Below are 22,957 nucleotides of genomic sequence, written 5' to 3' on the forward strand. Positions count from 1 at the left end.
CAGGGAGGTTAGACAAGGGATTGATGAGAACTTGGTGTCAAGAAATCTTGAAGGGAGCTCTGGATCGTACAAATACGGATCGTTGCGTACTCCATCTGGATTCCTGGAGGGCGGTCAGAAAGACGCAAGCTCGTTTACACTGGAAGGCAGTGATATCAGCGTCAAATCCATTCCGCCGGGGACGGCATCTTCTATTCAACCGTTCGATCTAAGCTGCTTCCAAATGCGGAAGAAATTCGCAAAACGGATGACTCGAGCCTGTGGCAACACCGTTGCCAAAAATATCCGAAATGCTCTTCCACGTCGTCGGTGTGTGCTCGTTTGTAAGATGCGGCAGAATTCCCTTCATTAGGTGCGTGCATTGCAAGCAGGAATTCTGAGTAAAATGCTTCTTCGTCGATTATCATACTCACTGAGTTGCGTATATATAGTTTTGCGTAAATATATATACTCCCAAAAGTCGAAAACCTACAATAAATTTCGCGGAAAACGCTTACGCATCGATAGCTCCCACCATTTTTCATTTTCTCATAGGCTCAATGGTTAAGAGCCGATTTTGGGTTGGTCCGTAAAAACCTTCAAACTGCCCAAACGCAGATAATATTCTAGAATTGTACTACACTCCGATCTATACATTCAGGGTCAAAGGAACCTCCCATCTACAGCACCTATCTGCCGGTCATCACTGCTTGTCTTTGTCCACGAAATTATGATGTATCAACACAATTATAATTCCAGTTCGCACAAGTGAAAGTATGTCTTGATGGTGTCTATGAATATCGCTTGGGCAGACGGAGGTTCTGATCCGTCATCGTCGTCGACCCGCTCTCCATCATGGGCCCTCGACTTTTTTGTGCGGCTTCTTTTCGTGAGCTCTCATTTTGGGTTTCCTGGCGGATTGCATCGAGCAAATCTCACATTTGTATGGCTTCACGCCAGCATGCGCACGTTTGTGAGTCCTCAAGCCGCTCTAGAGATTCCTCGCTGAGCCGTTGTATATGGGGAAGACCGTATTCGACTGCGATGTGCTGATTCATTGGAACTCCATCCATGTCTGCAGTCGCATCAATATCGTGTCCCGGGAGAGGAGCCTATATCCGGAGTCCGATAGAGCAGTCAGTTCAAGATTCGCTCCAAGTTAGCGCTTCTTGAGACGTACTGAGAAAGCAGACGACCGTGCTCAAGATTAATGGCTCCGAATCCCGTGCTCCGCCACCCCCCCCCTCTTCCCCGCGGAAACTGTTCCGGAGTCCCCCCGGTCAGCCCCCGCTCAGGCTGCAGCTCCTCGCAAAGGAGAGTCGCGGGGTTCTAGAGGAAAAAGCAGGCCCCGTCCCAGGGGGGAAAGCGTGCAAGACTGAATTTACCGCGAATCATAACACTCTACTACCCGCAGAGATTATTACGAACAGGAACTGAATATTCGTCTTCTATATCGAGAAACCCTCGGTGCCCTATCCAAGGAAGAGTAATTGAAGATCCCAGCGACTGCCTGGCTTCAAAATCCTTTATTGTCTCGTTATTGGTGCTCGATGACTGCGTGTTTCTCTTCCACATGCTTTGACATCCGTCACTTGTTCCCCCCACAAACTCGAGCTTACGGACATGAGAAACCCAAAACTTCTCCTCAGTCGTTCAGATCTGGCACCATTCCTATGCGGTGCCCCTTTTTGTTCGGCTCGTCGGCATTGAGAGCACTTCGCCGTCCTTGTGCTTCCTCTCAAGAGCTCGCATCACTTCTCTTCTCACATAGGTCATCGGTCAGGAGCTGCACGAGAAGGGCTTCACCCCGGTGTGCGCGAGCTCGTAACTCTCCAGGCTGGCGGCGTGCGCAAAATGCCCTCAAGTTTGACATTCGAAAGGTTTCTCGCCAGTGTTTACCACTGGAACGCGAGAAGCGTTGACCGCATTCAGAGCATTTATAGGGCTTTTCCCCGGTGAGAGTCCCCCCACGGATGGCGAGCTCACCGCTCTCCACGAAAGATCTTCCGCACTCCTCGCAGACATGGGGCTTTCCGCCGGTGTGAATACGTCTACGTCTATATATTAATCATCATACATATATGTATTGCTCGCTCTGTTTTCAGTGCCCGAGTTAGTGGAGGATATGAAGATTATTGGAATCGCCAAGCCGAGCTTCTCGCATACCTCGTGAATGTTGGTATCCATTGTTCAAACAAGAACATGCCAGTGAAGAAAATAGTGCACGTTCGCGTGCCCTTTAAGATGCCGGAATACATCCCCGTGAGGATTCATAAAGTCAAACGACAAGGAAATCGCATTCATTCAGGCTTGAACAGCACAATCGCACTCGACCCTCCCAGAGAACATTGAGGGTCAGCGTTTGCTGTACTTCCAATGGAATCACAAGCATATACTGAGTTCTGAATAAAAAATATAAAAATATGTGCATGGAACTATGTGAAATGAAATTTATTCAAAATAATGAGGGATTCCGTCTGTCTGAGAGCCTATTCGAGCACTACCGTTGCCCTACAGCCCTTGAGAAGAGGAGCTTTCGCGGGGATCGACGCGGAGGAACTCGGCTTGATCGTCGTTTCCATAGTTTCAAGGAAAGCCTAGCGGGAGAAAGTTCGCCCTTGAGATTCAAGAATCACCAGCGTCCAAAGAATCTCGCCGAGAGCGTACTGAAGAATCAAAAGCTTCAGAGATCATCCGGGGACTCCTCAGGCTCCTATCGGTATCAGTTGTTAGACCCGCTAGCCTTCGCTCATCATTGAGATCATTCGAGTCACCTCACCCTCGTGGAACACGATAGACATTCCGCTTCCCTGGACGATTTCACTCGGAGATCGTCGTAACTCAGGCTTCCCGGATTAGCATCGGCTCAGGATTATTCACCGTGTCTAGCTCAGCGACATTGGAGAAGCTAGTTTCTCCCGAAACGCCTGCGAACGACAGGAAGGATAAGTGCTCGAGCTCGAGAGGGAACATTTCCTCCCTCAGGGTATCAATGCGGCTGATGGACTCACCTTGTTGTGCGAGGTTTTAGTCCATGATCGACCCGAGAAGGAAAAAGTTCAGAAGTTGAACGAATGGTGTTGGATCGCGATCTATGTATTATGTTCGCTCTACGCCCTGGTATCATACTGGAAATTCAGAGCTCACAGCCTTAGAATCAGATCGGACGAACATTTTAGGGAGGGGAAGCTTAAGATAAGAGAAAACTGATCATCCGACGGATTGGAACCAGGAATGGCGCGATTGAGAAGCCAGAGTCCTGCACCGCCCTGCGACCGCTTGGGCTGTACGATTCGTGGCGCTATCCTGGTAGACCCCATAGATAACGGTTGATTACACTCGCGATTCACAATGTACTCTTGTATGTGTGATGTAGTAAACCTGGGTCGTCCTGTCAAATTGTATACGGGAAAGAGCTCTTTTCTCGCGCCACGGTAGCTTTCGTGGTGGAGAAGTGTTGGTTCCTCCCTTCGGAAGGCGCCCTTTTCTTACTGTGCATTTTGAGATAGTGGGACGGGCCCCAGAGAGTTTGAAAGTTACAACCGATTCTTCGAGTCCTGAGATGCTTCAGGCGCATTCGACGCTAACGAACGTTCCACGACCCTTATAGGAAAATCAGAAAAGACGCAGCTGAGGCTAAGCCATGCCGACCGACAGATCGCCCCCAAGGGCGTACCCAGAGTTTTGTTTTGGGGGGGCAAACCGAGGGCCACATCGACTTTGGAGTGGGCTTAGGGCCTGAAATGGCGATCCGTTCCTATGCTTCACCATCGCGAAGAAGAATTCCGGGTACCCCCTCTGTGTACGCTACTGATCGCCCCCTCTCGAGATCTTTTCCATCACCGTCAGGGAATGATTTCGGCAGAGAGAACTACGCGTCGACTAATTCTTGCTGTCAATCACTGTTGAAGTATCACGTATCATCCACATGAATCAGGGAACCGAAAATTACCGGAGCATTATCCATAGAGGGCACAGCTTATAATGAATCAAGTCCTCGGGTCCCTTATTCCGAGGATTCCCGGAGTGATATTCACGGACCACGGAGCCTCAGGTCAGGGCGCCCTTGGGAATTATCAACTCCGAGGAGCCCCGGGATAATACAGCCAAATTCGTCGAGACAAGACATTCTTGACTCAGCCGTCGATTTGAGCCGAGACGATGGCCAGAAAGAGCTTGATTCGAAAAGCTAGCCCCGAATTGTTCTGAGACATCATCCGCTCCTGCAGCTTGGCCCATCCGCATGTGACGATCGACGACGCGCTCGACTCCTTCGAGCGATCGCGACTCGGTGTTCTCTCGGATTCCATATGATCGGCCGAGCGAGAAATACCTCTAACGTGCACCTCTAAATTTAATACACAATTTGTATCGAGATCGGTGAGGTAGGGGCAGCCGCAATGCTAACGGGAGCCCGCATCCTGTGGAGCGCCTAGTTTCCTCCATGAGATTCATGCCGACCTATCGGGTTCACTTTCGATTTCGAAGCTCATGGGTGGTGCACTCCAAATTATAGGATGATTGTGGGATAATATATGTATATCCTCCAGTTACCGGATGATACCATCCATGATCCACAGCACTCACTCGCGCATCAGCTCTGCTCGCCTTCTCCTTCGATCCTGCCGATCTCGAAGACGACTGCTTGAGGCTATAGGTACTTGTGGACTGGCCAAGACACGAGAGTTAAAACCGAGCCGCTTCTTACCGTCCTTGATTTGTGGTAGATTCAAGATCTCATTGTATGGTTCCAACACGGAATGCGACCGACGATGGGGACTCGGCCGCGAGATTCTGCGCTTCGCCGAGAGACTGAGCAGAGCATTCGACATTCGACAAAATCTCCGTTTCTGAAGGAAAACTAGTCACGGATATCCGCTCTATTCGCTCTTCCTGCGATTCCGTGGGAGTTGTCCTCACGAGCACAAACAACGCGCCTCTTATCACATGAAAATCAGATTCCGCCGTAAAATATAACAGGCAGCTCGTGCTGCGCCTCTTAAGGATTGATCCGGATCATATGCAGTCCCTCGGCTTCAGAGAAATCTGCAAGATCCGTGAGCATCTCCAGTAATCCGCAGCTCATGTTCCAAATTGGAATCTGCCGCGGGCTGTTCGCATTTCTTACTCATGGATAGGCGTCATTCATGCAGACCACTGGAGGCGGGTTGCGGAATGCGGCAGATTATTTGGTATCTCTTGATCCCTATTCACACGCGAGAGGCAAGCACGTAGGTCGGATCCGCTGCTTGCGGGTTGACGAATGATAGACAACGCACCACGACCCATGACTAATTGTAAGATATTTTCAACCGGTCGACTCCGTTCAGTCTGGTCGGAGAGAGGCTCGGCATCCCACGCGATGATGATTTGCTTCCGCTCTTCTAAACATGAACGGACAAATGTCTTCGAAGAAATTTCTCACGAGTTCTCAAATCACTTACGCAGAACCGTGGAAACGGTGATGACGATGAGTAAGCACGCGCAACCGACTCCGCATTAGCGAATCGAGTCCTGTTCGGGAAAAAATCATCATATTCTAGTCCGATTGACTGCGATTCCTGATGAGCAGGGAGCCCTTCCTTCTCACATCAAGTATCGATTCGAAACTTTCACTGTCCCCGGTCCAACTTGAGCCTACCACAAAGCTGATTGCCGCGTTCAGATACGATCCTGAGTTGACTGCGTCGCCATCCGACGGTAGTGGAGTCCCGCCTGAGATCAAGATAGAATGATGACAACACACAGATAATCGGGTCGAGACTGCGGGAGATTCTGAACATGAAGCTAGGGACATCTCGGTGTGCTATTGGGAGTTCTCCTCTTTCTCTCCGCGATTTCCACTCCAAGGTGACCGAGACACATTATCTCTCACTCCTTAATAGCAGGAAACGGCGAAACTTTCATCCTGTACCCCAAAGGTGGCCCTCAAAAAAGCGGCGGTGGCTACCTCTCGGACCACGTGAGCCGGCTCAAACGCACAAAATTGTCCATTCCGATCCATTGTCCATTCCATTTCGATCAGCGAGATGCGGTTGTCCACGAGAATCAGAGTAAGATGATGAATATGGACCTGGAAAACTCAAACATCTGGACGCCGAGTCCTCCCGCGAGACCGAAGGAGCTCGGTCAGCTACTCGATCGAGATCGGCTACAGAGACGTCTGCGGCTGAGAGTTCGTCATATATCCTTCCGGCCCACCCCCCGGGGGGAGTGAGCCAATAGGATCCCCCGAAAGGCGGTACACCCCAGCTCGCCGCGACCAGCTCGCCGCGACCCAACTCGCCGCGGCCGACTCGCCGCGACCCAGCTCGCCGCAGGGTCCAACTCGCCGCGGCCCAGCTCGCCGCAGGACCCAGCTCGCCGCAGGATCCAACTCGCCGCCGGAGGCGACCACCTTAGAGCGACTCGTCCTTGGCTCATACACCTTACTCATTGAGTGCCACTGAGGGACGCCGGCGTCTCTCAGTTATCCCGGGAAACCGGAGAATTCCGGCCGGTGGCACTTTGCGTGTAATGTCTAATGGTTGTAGGAGCATAGAAATTCTCGGCATCCAGAAAAGAAATAATCGCATTAGTCGGCACAGGGGGAGAAGCTTGCGGGATAGGTATCTCACGAAGGTTGGTGGCCCTGACAAGGCCGTTTTTTTGCTCTCAAACACGAGCGACTTGAGCCTTGTCGATCTCCTTTCTTCAGCAGGATCACAGCCATGACGATCTATATTTCCTACGGATGGCAAAGCGAAGATGACAGAACATGATACTAGACTTGTCGGTGTCGTATTCGTGCGGCATACTGTGAAATACTGAATTGTCATTTAATTTAAAATCACCCGAATCCGCGCGACTGCCGACCCGGGAGCAAATCTCCGACCGCAATCAACCCGGGAGCCCAGAATGCTACAGGACTCGCCGTTCGGTTATGAACCTTGAGCAATCCAAGTGGTCCATGACTCGTCATGAGGAGCCCCACCTAATCGGCGTTTAAGACGAGTCAGAGGGTCAGAGAGGTGTCATTATGTGGCCTGCATAAATATTGAGATCGTTGCTGATATAATAAGATGATTGCTAATCTTTCTTTACCTGTCTCCATGGCTTTCCCGGCTTATCCTGGAATTTCTATGCTCCTGCAACCATTAGGTATTAGGGCGAATGAGCCAAGGATGAGTCGCTCTAAGACGGTCGCCTCCGGCGGCGAGTTGGACCTCGCGGCGAGCTGGGTCCTGTGGCGAGCTGGGCCGCGGCGAGTTGGACCCTGCGGCGAGCTGGGTCGCGGCGAGTCGGCCGCGGCGAGTAGGGTCGCGGCGAGCTGGTCGCGGCGAGTTGGGATGCTCCGCCCAAAAGGGACTTAGTGTTCAAGGCAACCCTCGATCCAAAACAGGCGTTGCCTGCCGGGACATGCCGGCACCAAATTGGAGAACGGAAGACGCTCATCTAGTTCTGTGTAGAACACTTTGCCATCTCGATCACTGATTGGGGTCTTGATCAGCACGGGGTATCGCTGTCCCTCATCTTGCATCGTGGGAACTCCGCTTGAATGATTGAACGGGGATCTTCCGTACGGAGAGGACCGGTTAGGGACGACTGCGTTCAGCGAAAAGAGGCATGAGATAGCCGGTTCAGCCGGATGCCGGAGCTAGGCACATTTGCACCGGGCGCGCCGAAGACCTATGTGCTTCAACGCTTTTACAGAGAGGAATAAGTCCGAAATACTCAAGTGCGACGCGATCGGTATCAGTGACAAGGCTGTCGCAATTTCACGCATTGCTCACGATGGTACGCTTGTCGCGCCGATGGCCTGTCCTTGAGCTGCTAGGGCGCAGGTCTCAAAAAGGTGTCCCTTCTTGAGGCCCGCGAGCACCTCTTCATCGAATCTCATCATTTCTGATTTTCGCGGATGACATCCGGGGAACTCAATGTTGTTAGGAAAATAAATTCCTCCGTAGGTCAGTCCGAGGTAGCCTTGTTTTGAGGATTACACGCTAATCACGTCATCCTCGACCCCTTGAATTCTCCGAGGAGGGAACCCTCTTTATAGCCTCTTTGCAATAGAATAGAATTTGCAATGTGGCCCGCGAGCTCCCCCGGATGGCCCGCAAAAAACTCGAGTCTGACACCCCTGCTTCAGAGCTCGATGAGCCCTTGAAAGGTTCCAATCCCTCGCAGCGAGAACGCTCAAAATCATCTAATTTAAAAAGACAAATTTTTGTTTGCTTCCAGGTTATTTATTAAAGTTTGAACTTGTTGAATGAGACCCACAAGCCTCTTAAGGCGGATCTCATCTCCTTGGTCGAGCCAACTGCCACCCTAAGGGGCGAGTACCTTCCGCATTATATACATAAACTAGCGCTCGGTATCGCTAGACTCACTGCACAAGCGCTGGCTCCGGGTGCGCTTGCTTTAGGCGCGCAAGCTCTGGGTGCGCGTCCCTTTCCCCGCTTCCCCGTCTCCCGCTTTCCCGTTCCCCCAGTTTCCCGTTTCCCCAGTTTCCCGTTTCCCCAGTTTCCCGTTGCCCCACTCTCCCGTTTCCCCACTTTCCCGTTTCCCCACTTTCCCGTATCCCCACTTTCCCGTTTCCCCGCTTTTACTCCATATGTTCTTCGGAAAATCTTTACCCTTCACAGCTGCAGAAATTTTCAGCGAGATTCATTAGTAGAAAGACAGAGGCCAATGATGACGGCAATCCCCGATAGCCTTCTTAGGAGCTTCCGACAACCCGCCCCCTCATGTCGGTCCAGCCGTTAAAAAATCCTGCGTATTCCCGTCTTTCCCTCTATGAAATCTTTGATTCTCGGTGAGAGGACCACTCAAATATTTTTTTTATGGCGGGAGGACCCATCACATGAGAACGACGACCCTCATATGACTTCCCTGAAGCTCCCGGGAACCCACCCCTTAATTTTCAAGGCGATCGGTTCAGGCGTTTGTGAATTTCCGATATTTCAATTTTTTCCCAGGTTTTCGTATTTTCATGGGTGGAGCACTCGAATAATTTTTCTCACCAAACGTACTGAATGTTCACACTTTTGGGAGCTCCGGCACGTCCGTGCAGCGCTTCACGATCAGATTGACATACTCGTTCATGATGACGTCGTTCAGCCAATTTGTGCCGGCTAGAGTTCTCAGATCGTACTCGCTGACCGCCAGCCCGGAAACTGGAACCTTCTCGACAAGTTCCAGTATTCCTCCGGATGCGTCTTCGATTTAACGTCTCTTCCCGTCACAATAAATCGCCGTGGATACGAACTTTTCGCATAGGTGTGATCACCCATCATGCTCATGTCTCGATCATGGAATCCTCTCTAGGGAACCTAGAGCTTTGCTCCGTCAACCAAGTTTCAAGCATCGGATCCCTGGTTTCACCCTGCTCCATAAGCGTGAGCATATGATTCTTCTTCCCGACCTTGTATTTCACCCGGTCGATGAACTTGAGAGCGGAAATCTCTCCTTGCGTCAGAAGCTCCCATAATGTGCTCACTCTGAGCTTATTCCATTCCGTTGCCTCGTCCGGTCTGGAATGAATATGCTCGACTCCTCTAGAATCTATCATCTTGTCTACAATGACGCCCCCGGCCATTTCCGTCATGGTCGCCAAAAGCAACCACGTCGGGCCGTGAGGGCCGGTTTTCCGCAGCAGTTTGCCATGGTCAGCTTCGACGTCGTAGTTCGTCCGCTGGCGGAGGCCGAATACGGAGAGGTAGTGAGGACCGACTCGTCGTAGCCACTGAGACTCGACGTAATCGAGAAATCCGGGGAACCCGAAATTAACGTTTCTCGCCCGGGCCGCAAGAGCCTCGTATGTCGGTATCATCAGCTCCGGCGGTAGCGAGGGCAAGCTTAAAAGTCCCAGAAAGTGTGATAGGATGGTGCCGGGCTTCCGAATTTCTCGCCCCAAGCCAGAAGTCGACTGTCGAGCTCTTTTGACCAAGCTCTGAGAAAAATGACAGCGGCAGCCGTATAGGTGAACGTTAAAGAATTCGGAACGGACTGCCTCTCTCATCGCGAGGTCCCAGTCTCCTATATAACCGGTTGGCGTGATTTCGGGGCATCATCTTTTTGTACGGAAAGGACCGGTTTGGGACGACTCCGTTCAGCGGAAACGGCGGTTTGTTCTCGACGAAATCGTTGCTGTGAGATTTGTGATCTCTGTGTACAGAGGGATATCCGAATCGCCGATCCCCTATCCTCTTAGAAGATGTGGTTGTCGATGGTCTTTGCAGATCATGCACGGGCGTACCAACAGGTCCATTTTCCACTGCCCTTCAGATGAGTCAAACCTTCGACAATAAAGAAACAAGACCCTCATGTATGTACAGGGTGCGGAATCGTCAACTACTCGATGTAAGAATTTCACCAAACCAGACGAACGTCTGTTTGCGCTAGAATTTGAATTTTCCCTTGCCATTTCACATGGGATTAGGCCGCTTCCGGTAGCTCACCCTCGAGGCAATCATCGCCGTATCACTTGCCAGTGGATTCCAGAAGATCTCCGAGCCGGATTATGGGTGTTCTAATGAAAGCCACTTCGGTAAAACGGCCTCCTGGTACATAGACCAGTCGTTCTTCTTCGATGTTGACCCGCCTCTTGGCAAGATGCTCATTGGATTATCCGGGCACTCGACCGGCTGTAATGGCACGTTCCCCTTCAATGAGCCCGGGGACAAGTACCATGGAATGCATGCATGCATTTGATGCATTATCTTACCTCCGCAAAGGGCGGGCGGTCGACGAGGCCAGCGAGAATGCTGCGGGCGAGCGATGAGTCTGCCATCTGCCAAGTCGACGGACTCCCCGTGGGAGGAGAGAAGGAGAGAGTGGCGAAATTGCGCGGGAAGTTCGAAGTTCCGCGCATGACCTATCGGGAAAAGGGAAAACTAATTATGAAATCGATTGACAGCAGCGATTGTTGGGTCCTGTAGTTAATATAGGTAATAGCGGGGGATCGCGGAAGAACGGTCACAAGCGAGTCGCACCCAGGAACGGAATTAATGACCGGCAATGAACTATTTCCATGGACTTCAACCTTGAGTGAAAGGCGACCAACGAAGTTCTTGACCACACCCGTGACCCTGCTGCCATTGGCGAGACCAGCGGACACAACCTTTCCCTTGATGAAGCCACGCGGAGACACCCCATGCCGGCGATCGAACTGGTTCTTCTCACGGACAACTTCAGGTCGCTAGTCGCTACCTCACGTGTCGGGAAACCGTCTGATTTATTCCTCGTTGCACCAAATAGAATGACCAAAATCGTAGTTCATCAACAAGAAATAGAATAAAAAGGGAGACCGCGCTCGGCGAGAACGAATTCCAATTGGAAGCAGAGGAGCTCTCTCCCGCCTCGATGGTGACACTGTGATATAGAAGTTTCGTACTGATCGAGTACTTCTCCATGGCACGGTGCATTTTGGCACTCTACCAGTCAAGCGAGAGAACGCCGGAGCATCCCAACTCGCCGCGACCCAGCTCGCCGCAGGACCCAGCTCGCCACAGGGTCCAACTCGCCGCCGGGGGCGACCGTCTTAGAGCGACTCATCCTTGGCTAATTCGCCCTACTACCTAAGGGTTGCAGGAGCATAGAAATTCCAGAGTTAGCCGGGAAAGCCATGGAGACAGGGTAATAAAAGATTAGCAATCATCTTATATCAGCAATAATCTCAATATTTATGCAGGCCTAATAATGACACCTCTCTGACCCTCTGACTCGTCTTAAACGCCGATTAGGTGGGGCTCCTCATGACGAGTCATTGACCACTCGGTCTGCTCAAGGTTCATGACCGAACGGCGAGTCCTGTAGCATTCTGGGCTCCCGGGTTGATTGCGGTCGGAGATTTGCTCCCGGGTCGGCAATAAAATCGATTCGGGTGATTTTAAATTAAATGACCATTCAGTATTTCACAGGATGCCGCACGAATACGACACCGACAAGTCTAGTATCATGTTCTGTCATCTTCGCTTTGCCATCCGAAGGAGATAGATCGTCATGGCTGTGATCCTGCTGCAGGAAGAAGATCGACAAGGCTCAAGTCGCTCGTGTTTGAGAGCAGAAAAACGGCCTTGTCAGGGCCACCAACTTTCGTGAGATACCTATCCCGAAAGCTTCTCCCCCTGTGCCGACTAATTCGATAATTTCTTTTCTGGATGCCGAGAATTTCTATGCTCCTACAAGCGTTGGGCATTACACATAGAGTGCCACCGGCCGGAATTCTCCGGATTCCCGGCACTCAATGTGTAAGGCGAATGAGCCAAGATAGAGACGCTCCAAGGTGGTCGCCTCCGGCGGCGAGTTGGATCCTGCGGCGAGCTGGGCCGCGGCGAGTTGGACCTTGCGGCGAGCTGGGCCGCGGGGAGTTGGTGTGTACTGAGAGAACGCACTTAGATAAGTACTCTCCGCCGGCCACTTAGTATGTGCAAGATAAGATTCCGTCATCATTCACGTCGGAGAACGTTCATTATTCGAAAAATCATTCGGGTTTTCTGAAGACTCGCAGAGATCAAGTATAACAGGATCATGAAACAACACGGTTCTGACAGAGATAGCATTTGTTGCATCTCTGAATTCTTCCTCGGATGCTGTTGTGTGGATTCTCGATGTGGACATGGCCTTCTTAAACGGAGGAGTCCACGGCTAAGAGGACCAGCTTCCGGCTCTTCATGGTTATCGAAGTCTTCGGTTGAACATAAATTTTGTCTCCTCTCTTCTTTCGTGGCAGAACTTGGACATCCATGATGGTCTCATTGACGATCCCATCATGCTTCGAAATTAGAAACTCTACGGGGTCTGCCTTGATAGAGTCTTGATCTCTCCTCGCTTCAACCAAAACCTCAGCACGATTCGGACATGGTCGGTCGAAGTCATCCTGATGACTGATGATCTGGTCTCTCTTCGTCATTGATGTCGATCGATGATGTCTTGCTTCGAGGCTCTCGATTCTATATTTTATGCCGAAAGATCATGTTTGGGAATATTTCAGTTCGGGAATCGATTCCTTCTTGTGGACAATCGGGATGATGATCCTCTTCCTCTCGAATTTTTCTCAAACCCTTATTGGAGTGAATAAGTTCTGACTCCCGGATAGGCATGTACCTTCTTTTACAGACTGAGTACAGTCGCGATGGGATATACGCTCCGTAACGCCGTGTCGCAGTCCCAAATGAATTGCGATCCGCGGCGACAGTTCGCATGAAAAACGAAGTAAGCTGTTGACTGTCGTCTTTCGTCGCAGTCGCAGTGCCGTGGTCCACTGGACTAGCGTTAAGTCTTCCCAGCCCGCAGGCATTTTCTCGCGAGTCTTGAGAAGATTAGAGTGGCGTGGGAGATGGGAGGCACAGAGATGGAAGTCGACGAGGCTTCACAGGTGCGGACGGAAATGAGTGCTTCCAGTTATGAAGCCGTCCCCACACCGGTCCCAGCCACTCGCGCGACTGAGTCAAGCGGGAACAAGCGCCCCGAGCTTTACGCTCTGGTGGGGGCTGCGGGGACGTAACCTTGGAAGATGGTTTGTTTCTCTCCTCACTATTTGTTCGGCGGGTGAAATGATCGACTCGGCTGCCGTTCTGGGAGTTCGAATCGTCTCTTCACATTACAGTTCATAGGATGTTCGAGTGGACCACAAGTCCATTGGGATCGATGAGATCTCGGAAATGCAAAGTGTGCATCCCGCTCGAGTCATAAAGGCCTGCAACGGCAGCCTCACCGGATTGAAAGATCACGTTCGATTCCACCGCTCTTGGGGGAAGAGTAGATCCCGGACTCTGGAGGAAGAGATGCTGGCTGAGTCTATTGCAGCAGGCATGAGTTTCACTTGGTGTGACCTGGCCTGCCTGTGGAGGCTCTTTAAGTGGTCAAAGTTAGGGGAGACATCAAGGAGGCCGGCGGCGAGGGATTTTGACCGAAAGGCAGCAAGGCTTCAGAAACTGCTCGAAAATGATTCAAATGAACTGAAGGCATCTCCTGAGAATGTACTGGTGTTGAATCAGGACGAATGGACCTTCCAGCGCAAGAAGTGTCTCGGGGTCACGCTTCATTCCTCGAAAATATCACCCTCGGTGATGTCGGAGAGCGCAGAACTGCTCATGCTCAGACTAGCAGAAGGGTCGACAGCCGTACAGCTACGAGATGCACTACTTGATGGGTTGCCAGTGTTCGGCTTGAGTGTGACCGACATCCGAGGTATCACCACAGATGCCGCGTCTTGTATGATCCCTCTAGGAGGACTCCTACAAGAAGCGGCCGCGCCATCTCCTTTTTACCGACAAACTTGTTTCGACCATGCTTCCTACCTCGCAGTACTCGATAGCTTGAGCGCACGACCGTTCGACGATGCCCATTATCGGGCGGATGAGCGCCCTGCCCATGAGGACTTGGACAATCCTGATGAGGGAAACGAGTCTCAGAACATGACGCATAACGACGGAGACACGTACGAGGAGTGTGCGTTCGATGGCCACTTCGGCCGACAAGGTCGATCGCGTCATCGCTGCGTGCCGCTACTTTGCGAGAAGCACAACAGAACATGACGCTTTGCTAGCCCCCCGTCGACCGACCGGACGCAAAAAACTCCAACTTCTCCTACACTGTCCAACACGATGGAACAGCCTAGGAAAGATGCTACAAACATTTCTCGAGCTTGAACCGCAGATGCGGTAGGTTTATAATAAGGAGGAAATCGTTTTTCCGGTGACAATCGCAAATATCAAACTTATCACAGAAATGACAGAAGCATCGGTCGTCGTCGAACGCTCTGTTGTGATGATTTCTACAGAGGATGCGTCTATCTTGGACTCGGAGCGTATTCTCGAGGTATTATTATGAATCATAATTTATGCGAGTAATTGAGGTTCGCTCTCTCTGCTCCCGGATGTCATCAGAAATTCTGTCGACAAGCTCGGGGCAGTGGGCGTGGAGCGTGGAGTTTGATATTTTTTCCTTCCGGAGCCTCATTGAGACGTTACATGTGGATCCTGCCGACACCGACTCGGATTTTGCCAAAGCGCTCTGTCGTTGCATCTGCCGGAGAGTAATTCAAAGGCGTGGTTCTGTGCCAGAGATGCGCAGATACTTTGAGGAACGTTTCTATCGAGAATCAGCAAGAGGGCGTATTGTCCAGCATGAAACAGAGATTCGAGATGTTGATCATGTCCAAGAGAAATGCCCGGATGCAATCCCCGGACAGGTTCGACGGGTCCTCCGGAATTCCCCCCTTTCAGTTGGAACAAAGAGCGGACGAAATTCTGAGAGGCTTCGAGCCGGGAGAAACGCACGAGTCTGACGCCGCCAATGCTCCTCCGTCTAATTTGATCGCTTGTTTGGGCTGCATCCAGCCTACTAGCGTCGCTCCTGAGAGAGCATTCAGCTGGGCCAGAAATATCAAACATTACTCTTGTGAGCGCCCCGACGACGACAGATTCAGACGGATAATATTTGTGAAGAGCATGTTGCGTAATCACACCGAGGAAGAATCACGCTCGCTCGAGAAGATAGTCGATGCCCATGATGAACCTGAAGCCCAGTCTCAGATTGATGAAGAGCAGTGGTTGGGAGCTCGGCGATCTTCTCGTATCATGAGCTTAAAAATAAAGAGTTCGTGGCCGATATTATAAGTTTCTCTCATGTTGAGAGCATACGCAAAGAGGCGAAGGACGATCGCGCCTTCCCTATCGAATGATTGAGCTTCGCTTGGAGCAAGAAGTGGGAATGCCGCCGTTGTCAAAGAAGCTCGGCCCTACTGAATTTGAAAATACAGCTCGCGGACATCGCGTCGCTCGACAGAGATTTTCTCTGGAGATTCCCCTTTTTTTCGACAAGGTCTTTCTGATCCGGAAGTTCCGGATCAGAGAGACCCTATCAAAAATTGCGAATAATGAGAGGACTCGGAAGGATTACGACGACGGAGCCAAAGTTTTACCACCAAAGACAACGCAACAACGCGGAGAGGCCGGACAGGGTCGTGGCAACGCGCGGCGAGCACAGCTAGTTTTTAATATTTAACACACATTTATACAGACTAGAAGCCTCATGCTGCCGTAGAACCTATGAGAACGTTGCACTTCCGGATTCGGATCATCAGGAGAGACTCGGTTGTGCAGCGAGCAGCGAGGGGAGAGGAGAGAGCCCGTCGCTGTGATTGAGAAACGGTCAAAGCACATTTATCCTCGTGTCCATCTGTCAGTACCAAGTGTCAGATATTGAGTAGAAATCATGGATGCAAATCACGAATCCACGCTCATCTGCCGGCGAGCATCGTCCCAGCGTAATGCATCCGCTGAGTATCCTATATAGATATAGCGTATATTCATGTTCTTTTCCACGCGATTTCAGGGGCGTCTGAATCAAGTCGGGAATATGTATATTGAGGAGCCATCTGAATCCCACGATTTCTCGCTAAGATCGTCTCACATGGAATCGCGGTCATTTGTTATCAACTTGGTGAAAATCCGTCGAGTAGCTGATGACTTTGAGCCCTGCGAATCGTTACAGAAAACGGTGCATGATGGCAGGAGATACACCTGACCGTTCGAAAGACGTTTCCACGTCAGAAGGATCGTACGATAATTCTTTGATGACTACAAGTAGGTGGTCGTCAACGTTCGCAACGAGCTGAAGACCCCTTTTCGAAGAGCTGAAAATATGGTCTCGAACACTTTTTCTGAGAAACGGCGGTTACCCAACAGCACGTAGACATCGGCTGCATCAGCCCCGTGACCTTGATTTTATCTTCCTTTCTCCAGATTGTGTTTTTCTCTGTTGTTTGCGGGTGAAAGCTTATCTACTTTGCTTCACCTCCAAGACGACTCTGACATATCTCCACCGATCTGTCGAACTTCGAGGTGATCACAGCGTTGAACCCTGAGAGTCAAGGCCGTTCATCACGAATGAAGAAATTCCTGCAGCTCCATCCCATGAATTCGGCCCCGCTCTGTCGAACGCCATGAGTCATCACTCATGAGCTTCATCGCTTTCCCCCTTCGCTCGGAAGCTGATGAGCTCCTCGGACCCCATTGTGGGAGGAAAGCGATCTCGGGATTCAGTCCGCGAATTATTGAGACTCTACTTCACTGTGGGAGCGGAGACTGGGCGCGGGGAAGCATATCCACGGGGGTAACGAACGAAGGAGCGGCAAAGTAACCAGACCGTCGCTCGATCGACTCGCCCAGGGGTCAGATCGCTGATCGAAATCACCCTATATCCGCTACCTCCTCCATGGGAGTTTAGGAGTGGGTGAATCGATGCGCCTCTGATTGTCCTCCAATGAGGGAGATTTTCGTACGTCCACGATGCCCATCAGGGATCGAATACTCGAGTCTGCTTCCCACCGAGAGAATAGACATCCAGGAAGAAGCGTCTGGAGTCTAGAGCGTCTTTATCATGGATAGCGAACAATCCAGCCGGACGAATTGACTGCGCAAGTTACTCTTTGAGACTCGCTCCCATTTACAGAACGAGGCGTCTTATAGATCTTCGTCTGCAATCAATGGTATATCAACATAAAAGCGCCGGCGGGATCCGCGCTTCAATACCCATCTCGAAACCTGCTTCTGCATCCTCCTCTCCAGACGCCCTCAACGCCGCGAATTATTATTATATAAAAACCTCGCCGAAGAGGGGAAGAGACACGATTTCTTCAGTCTATACTCTCACAATGCGTCTCGCGATTCTCGCCGTGGCCGTTACTGTGGCTTCAGCAGTGAGTACAACCAAGATTCGATCAGACTTTGCGAAAAGCCGCATATTTCATGAAAAACCTCGGTTATCAACTGCGCTCATTCGCTTTTCCCCATAGAGCCCCATGCTGAAGAAAAAAACGCAATTTCGGTGATAGCCGCGGTCGCAGAGCCAAGATTCGACTGAATAAACTCTAGCGACTGCCAGATATCCTGCTCCCGATGGCGACTACTCTCTTATGGTTTTCAGAATGCGCAGGGATACCGAGAAGAGGTGAAATACGATCCCATCCCATATCAATTCGCTTACAAAGCTGAGTCCAATGAAGGATCCAACAGCCACGAAGAAACATCCGATGGCAACGGACGGGTGCAGGGTTCCTACTCCTTCAGTCTGGCCGATGGTCGCGAGCGCACTGTCACATACTGGGCCGACGAAAGCGGATTCCACGCCGATGTGAAAACTAATGAGCTCGGAACGGAGACCAAAGACGCTTCCGACGCGAAATATTCTTCTTCAGCCATCACGGGTGAGCAGGCTGCGGTACAGTACGGAGCTCAAGTACAGGCAGAGCAGAAAACGAAGATCTACCAAGACCCTGCTCCAATCGTCAACGTTCGAGCTACCCCTGCCCCGGTCAAGATCCACACTGTCCCCGCTGTTTTCAAGTCTTACGAGCCCGTTGCCGTGATCAAATACGCTGCTGCCGCTCCGACCGTCTACAAGACCGTTCAGGCTGTTCAAGCATCCCCTACCGTCATCAAGACAATCCAAGCTGCTTCCCCAGTTTACAAAACAATCCAGGCTGCTCCCACGATTTTCAAGACGATCGGGGCTGCTCCAATCTCCTACGCCTACGCGCACGCTCCAGTGAGCTACACCCAGTCCGCTTCACCTTTCCAATACGTCCCAAACGATTACAATCACGTCATCCAGAACGCCTGAGTCGGTCACATGTTTCTTTTGATTCCATATTACACGCGGCCGAGGTCTAGCGGGTGGACCGAATTTCAATAAAAACGACCACGCTCCTCTATACGGTACTTCTCTTCGTCGATTTCGATGCTGTTCGTGAGTCGGGAGACGAAAAATCCGAACCAACATCAATTTGCAAGTCTTCTCCATCCGTCTCCGTTCTGATTCTGGCGGAGCGAGAGAAGCGATGTCGGGTCCATCAGCCTCGCTCGTTATTCCGGCGCGCTCCAAGGATGCCTCCTTGGAGGAAGTTTAGCCTCCCTGCAACCCGACCGGCTGGCGAGTGTCTCTCAGATTTCGGATGCTCTTTCGGCTTCAAACCTCATTTGGGAAAGCTGTACGCAGCCTAACCCTAGCTGTCGTAAAGTCATTTCTTTGTATAGTCCATTTCGCCTCTTTTTGACATAATCCATCATTCCCTACCCAAGCTAACCTCTGACTAGTCAGGCATCTGAGAGTAAGACATTTGGAATGGTACTGTCGCGCATGTTTGCACTTGAATCGGGCCCGCGCTCAATTTGGCTCGAGCTCAAATCGGACTCGCTCTGGAATAGGCTCGCGCTCAAAAGTTTGGCGACCGGATCACAGTAAGCCCTCGACTATTCGCGGTTTAATTTCCGCGGTCTTGATAACTCGCGGATCTCTGGTGATGGTGAGCCCTCGATTATCCGCGGTATGATACTCGCGGTCTCGATAATTCGCGGCTCTCGTTCTAGTACATGCACGCATATGGATATCAATAATATCCTCCCGGTCATTGCGATCAACGGCTCTTGGCGGATGTCGTGAGAGTTTGATGGAAGTCTCGGGAGGAATCGGTGAGCTTTTATCAAGAATTAGGCGTTCCTGAAAGAAGGACTTCAGGTTCGCGGAAATTCGATTTTCGCGGAAGGCTTCGGTACCAATTGACCGCGAAAAACAAGGGCTCACTGTATCGCCCCATAGAGGTTTTGGATCGTATCGGGAAGCAATGGATAAATCTCCCGGGAGAACTCTCACGGGGCCGAGAGAGCCGCAGTTCAGGAGTACTGGACGCTCCGGCTTATCCCGGATGCCGGAGCGTCGAACCTCAGTCCCCCGCTGCTCTCTCCCTCCATCGATGAACTCAATTAGTGCACCGTTCTTCGGTTGAAGGAGCGAAAACGCACCATTGTTCCTGTCTAATTGTCACCCTCGCCCTCTCAAAAAGTGCTGCCAGCGCTGTTGAATCGCTTGAGCCCATCTTCAACCTTTCCCTTAGGTCCTCTAATGTTCTTTCTTTGCTCGGAAGTGGTACTACATCACGCCCGTGTACAGATATGTAATAGGATTCTCGCTCCGACGTCCTTGTTTGCGGGTCAACATCCATCACTCACGGGCGAACTCACCGAGTAGGCGGCAGATTCCGTAGGCCGGCGACCTAGTTGGGCCCCACTTTGATTTTCGGCACTATGCACAATATAATCAGTGGGCGGCAGCCTATATAAAGGGGTCTCGTAGTCAGAATAATGTATCGTAGATAACGGAAACACTGAACTGTCCGTCATGTGTCGTCTATGATTAACTGGCGCAGTCGACAGAGAAAGTAAAATGGTCTGCATCACTGTCCGGATCCGAGGAGACTCGTAGACGAGTCCGAAAGACTACGTGGTGACGTCCTTCGAAGAGGATGGCGACATTGATTGGATTCCCCTAGACGCTGAGTCGGGTGGTGTATTGAAAAATCTCATCGGCAACAAAAGAGCCCTTGCCGGAGCTAATCGCAACACAGGAGTTCCGCGTGGACGTGCCCGCAGCAGAGCTCAGGAGTGACTCGCCTCGTAGTGGAGCGCCTCTCACGCCACGGCTGAGCGCCGTTCCCCTTGCAAAGGAACAGAAGGAGACGGAGACCGCATCGGTGGTTCCGGAAGTCGTCGCTAAATTCGCGAAGGCGATTGCGAAGGAAATCGCTCAGGAGAGAGTCAAGGCAAAGCCTTCAATTTTCCGTGGTGTGTCTGACAAGCTGATTCCAGAGGCATGGATAGAACAGTTCGAACATTTTACTAAGGATTGCGAGTGTTTCGAAACGGTCATGCGAGAGTACTTGTCTGGAGCTGCACTCACTTGGTACAACTCAGCGTTAGCGGTTCTCGGTACCGACACCTTGTGGTCAAAATGGAAGGGAAATTTTCTGATGGCTTTTCCCACAGACCATTTGCGTGACGCTGTATGAGTCATGACGTGTGATGGTGTGCCAAAGAGGTATTACTGTAAGCTCGGTAATGAGGACAGGCAAGCGTCTCTCCGTAACGTGGTGCGATATGTTCCGCGGAGGGAACAAGGTTGTTTCAGGGGAAAAAGGCGGCAGCCTATTTAAAGGGGTCTCGTAGTCAGAAGTTGCAGTCCGTCGACGAGGAACGTTCGAGAAGTTTGGTTTTGTAGGCCGCTTGGTGGATCTTGATCGTTCGCTGTTCGCGATTTCGAACGATCTCTAAGCCGATGAAACAATCTGCTCGACCACGCGTCATCTTGAAAGTCTTCTCCCGCGAATCGAAAAACTCGTTTACGACCTCAAGCGGAGGCGTCGGGGCGGCACAGAGACCATTGTCATCGTCCACGTACAGAGCGAACAGCAGACCATCTTGTTCGCTCACATAGACACACGGATCTCGCAGACAAGGCACAAGATTCAACTCTCTCTGAACAGCCGATATTCTCTTGTTCCACTGCAAGGGAGCTTGCCGGAGTCCGTACACGGCCTTGTCGAGCTTACAGACTCTACCGCTGCCATCGTCGAAACCTTCTGGCTGCTGCTTGAAGTCGCGCACCCAGAGCACGCGCGCCCAGAGCAAGCTCACCCGGAGCCAGCGCATGTGCAGAGAGTCTAGCGCTACCGAGTCGTTGCGAGGCGGGGACCGGGAACGCTAGTCTATACATATAAAAATCGCATGTATGTATGTTTGCGTGTTTGTGACTTATGGCTGGCCAAACTACTGATCGGATTCTGACGAAACTTCACAAAAATCATCAATACGATCGCGGAATGGTTTTTGTCCGCTCAAAAATCATATCTACCGATTTTGGATCTTCGCTTCTACATCGTCTTCTTTTTTCGCTTCCGAACCGAACATGCTTGGAAGAGGGTGGAGTGAGCAGCGTGCACTTTCGCGTGCTACTTTCGAACTAATCAAGTTTGGAAGAGGGTGGGGCGAGCACCGTGCAACCTCATAGTTTTCATGCACGATGTCTCTTTATTGGAGAGTGTCTTCAAAACCGTACTTAAACTGTTTTTACTTCCCGAGCGTTTTGATGTTTCGTTTCCCGGACTCCAAAAGATGGTTTTTCCGGCGTAACATCGTCGTTTTCTTCCCCGAGCGGGTGGGATAAGGGCGGTAGAGGGCAGCAGACCATTCATTGTTAACGCGCACGACGATCTGGTGAGTCGAGACGCATTTGCAAGCGCTCAAATCTTTTTTTTCCATGATTTTACTTTGGTGAATGCATCATGCCTCCAAAGCGTCCAGCTATTGGGCGCACGAGCCGTCAAGCTGTGAAACGAAGGGCATCAATTGCGAGTGAAACCGGCGCCCAGCGTAGGCTGCGGTTAGAGTCCATTCGTTTGCGAACGTTGAATGTTCGTTCAAACGAGACTGTCGAACAACATGTGTCAAGACGTGCTTTTAATCGTTTTCGTGATCGTAGCTATCGTTCGCATGAGAACGAGGAGCATCGGAACACGCGATTGGCGGTTGCCCGTACACGGGCTGCGGTTTCGCGTTCAACGGAGGATGTTGAGCATCGTGAATCAAGATTAAGATCACTCAGAGTTCGAGCCTTCGAAACTCGCTCAGTTGAGACGGCAGATCACCGTACAATGAGACTTCAATCCATGCGTGAAAGCATTGCGCAACGCAGGCGATTGATTTAAAGTCGGCAAACCCGTTGAAGGGTATTCGGATTTGTTCTCATCCGACACATTAGGTCGACTGTACACCGTACATCCGAACAACCAAGAATGCTTTTACCTCCGTTTGTTGCTGGTGAATGTTCGCGGACCTAAATCATTTCAGAACTTGAGAACCGTAAATGAAATTGTTTATGCTTCATATCGGGAAGCATGCCAGGAAATGAACCTTCTCGAAAACGATAAACAAATGGGAAATGGCACTCGAAGATGCCTCTAATTGCGCGTCTCCATCCCAGATACGGTCATTGTTCGCTATCATATTAACTACATGTTTCCCGGCTACTCCGAATGAGCTCTGGGTGAAATTCAAAGACCATATGAGCGAGGACATCCTCTATCGTTATCGAACAGTAAGTCAAGACCCAAACATGGCTTTTGAACCTTGTATGCACAACGAGGCTATGATCCAGTTAG

The 22,957-nt window shown here is 51.1% G+C and overlaps 1 protein-coding gene across 1 annotated transcript; it reads left to right on the forward strand.

The window, feature by feature from the left end:
- Positions 1 to 17,599: 17,599 nt before the first annotated feature.
- Positions 17,600 to 18,665, forward strand: LOC100907729 (cuticle protein 16.8). Its single transcript, XM_003737147.2, has 2 exons — positions 17,600 to 17,665; positions 17,893 to 18,665. The coding sequence occupies exons 1-2, from the start codon at positions 17,621 to 17,623 to the stop codon at positions 18,586 to 18,588; spliced, it is 741 nt and encodes a 246-aa protein (XP_003737195.1). The 5' UTR covers positions 17,600 to 17,620; the 3' UTR covers positions 18,589 to 18,665.
- The last annotated feature ends 4,292 nt before the right edge of the window (positions 18,666 to 22,957 follow it).

The sequence above is a fragment of the Galendromus occidentalis genome, unplaced genomic scaffold (assembly GCF_000255335.2).
Source record: "Galendromus occidentalis unplaced genomic scaffold, Mocc_1.1 scf7180000075396, whole genome shotgun sequence".
NCBI classification, from domain to species: domain Eukaryota; kingdom Metazoa; phylum Arthropoda; class Arachnida; order Mesostigmata; family Phytoseiidae; genus Galendromus; species Galendromus occidentalis.

Coding starts and splice junctions, on each gene's coding strand:
- LOC100907729 (XM_003737147.2), top strand. CDS start 17,621: ATGCGTCTCGCGATTCTCGCCGTGGCCGTTACTGTGGCTTCAGCA. Junction 17,666..17,892: donor CCGTTACTGTGGCTTCAGCA/GTGAGTACAACC, acceptor TATGGTTTTCAG/AATGCGCAGGGATACCGAGA.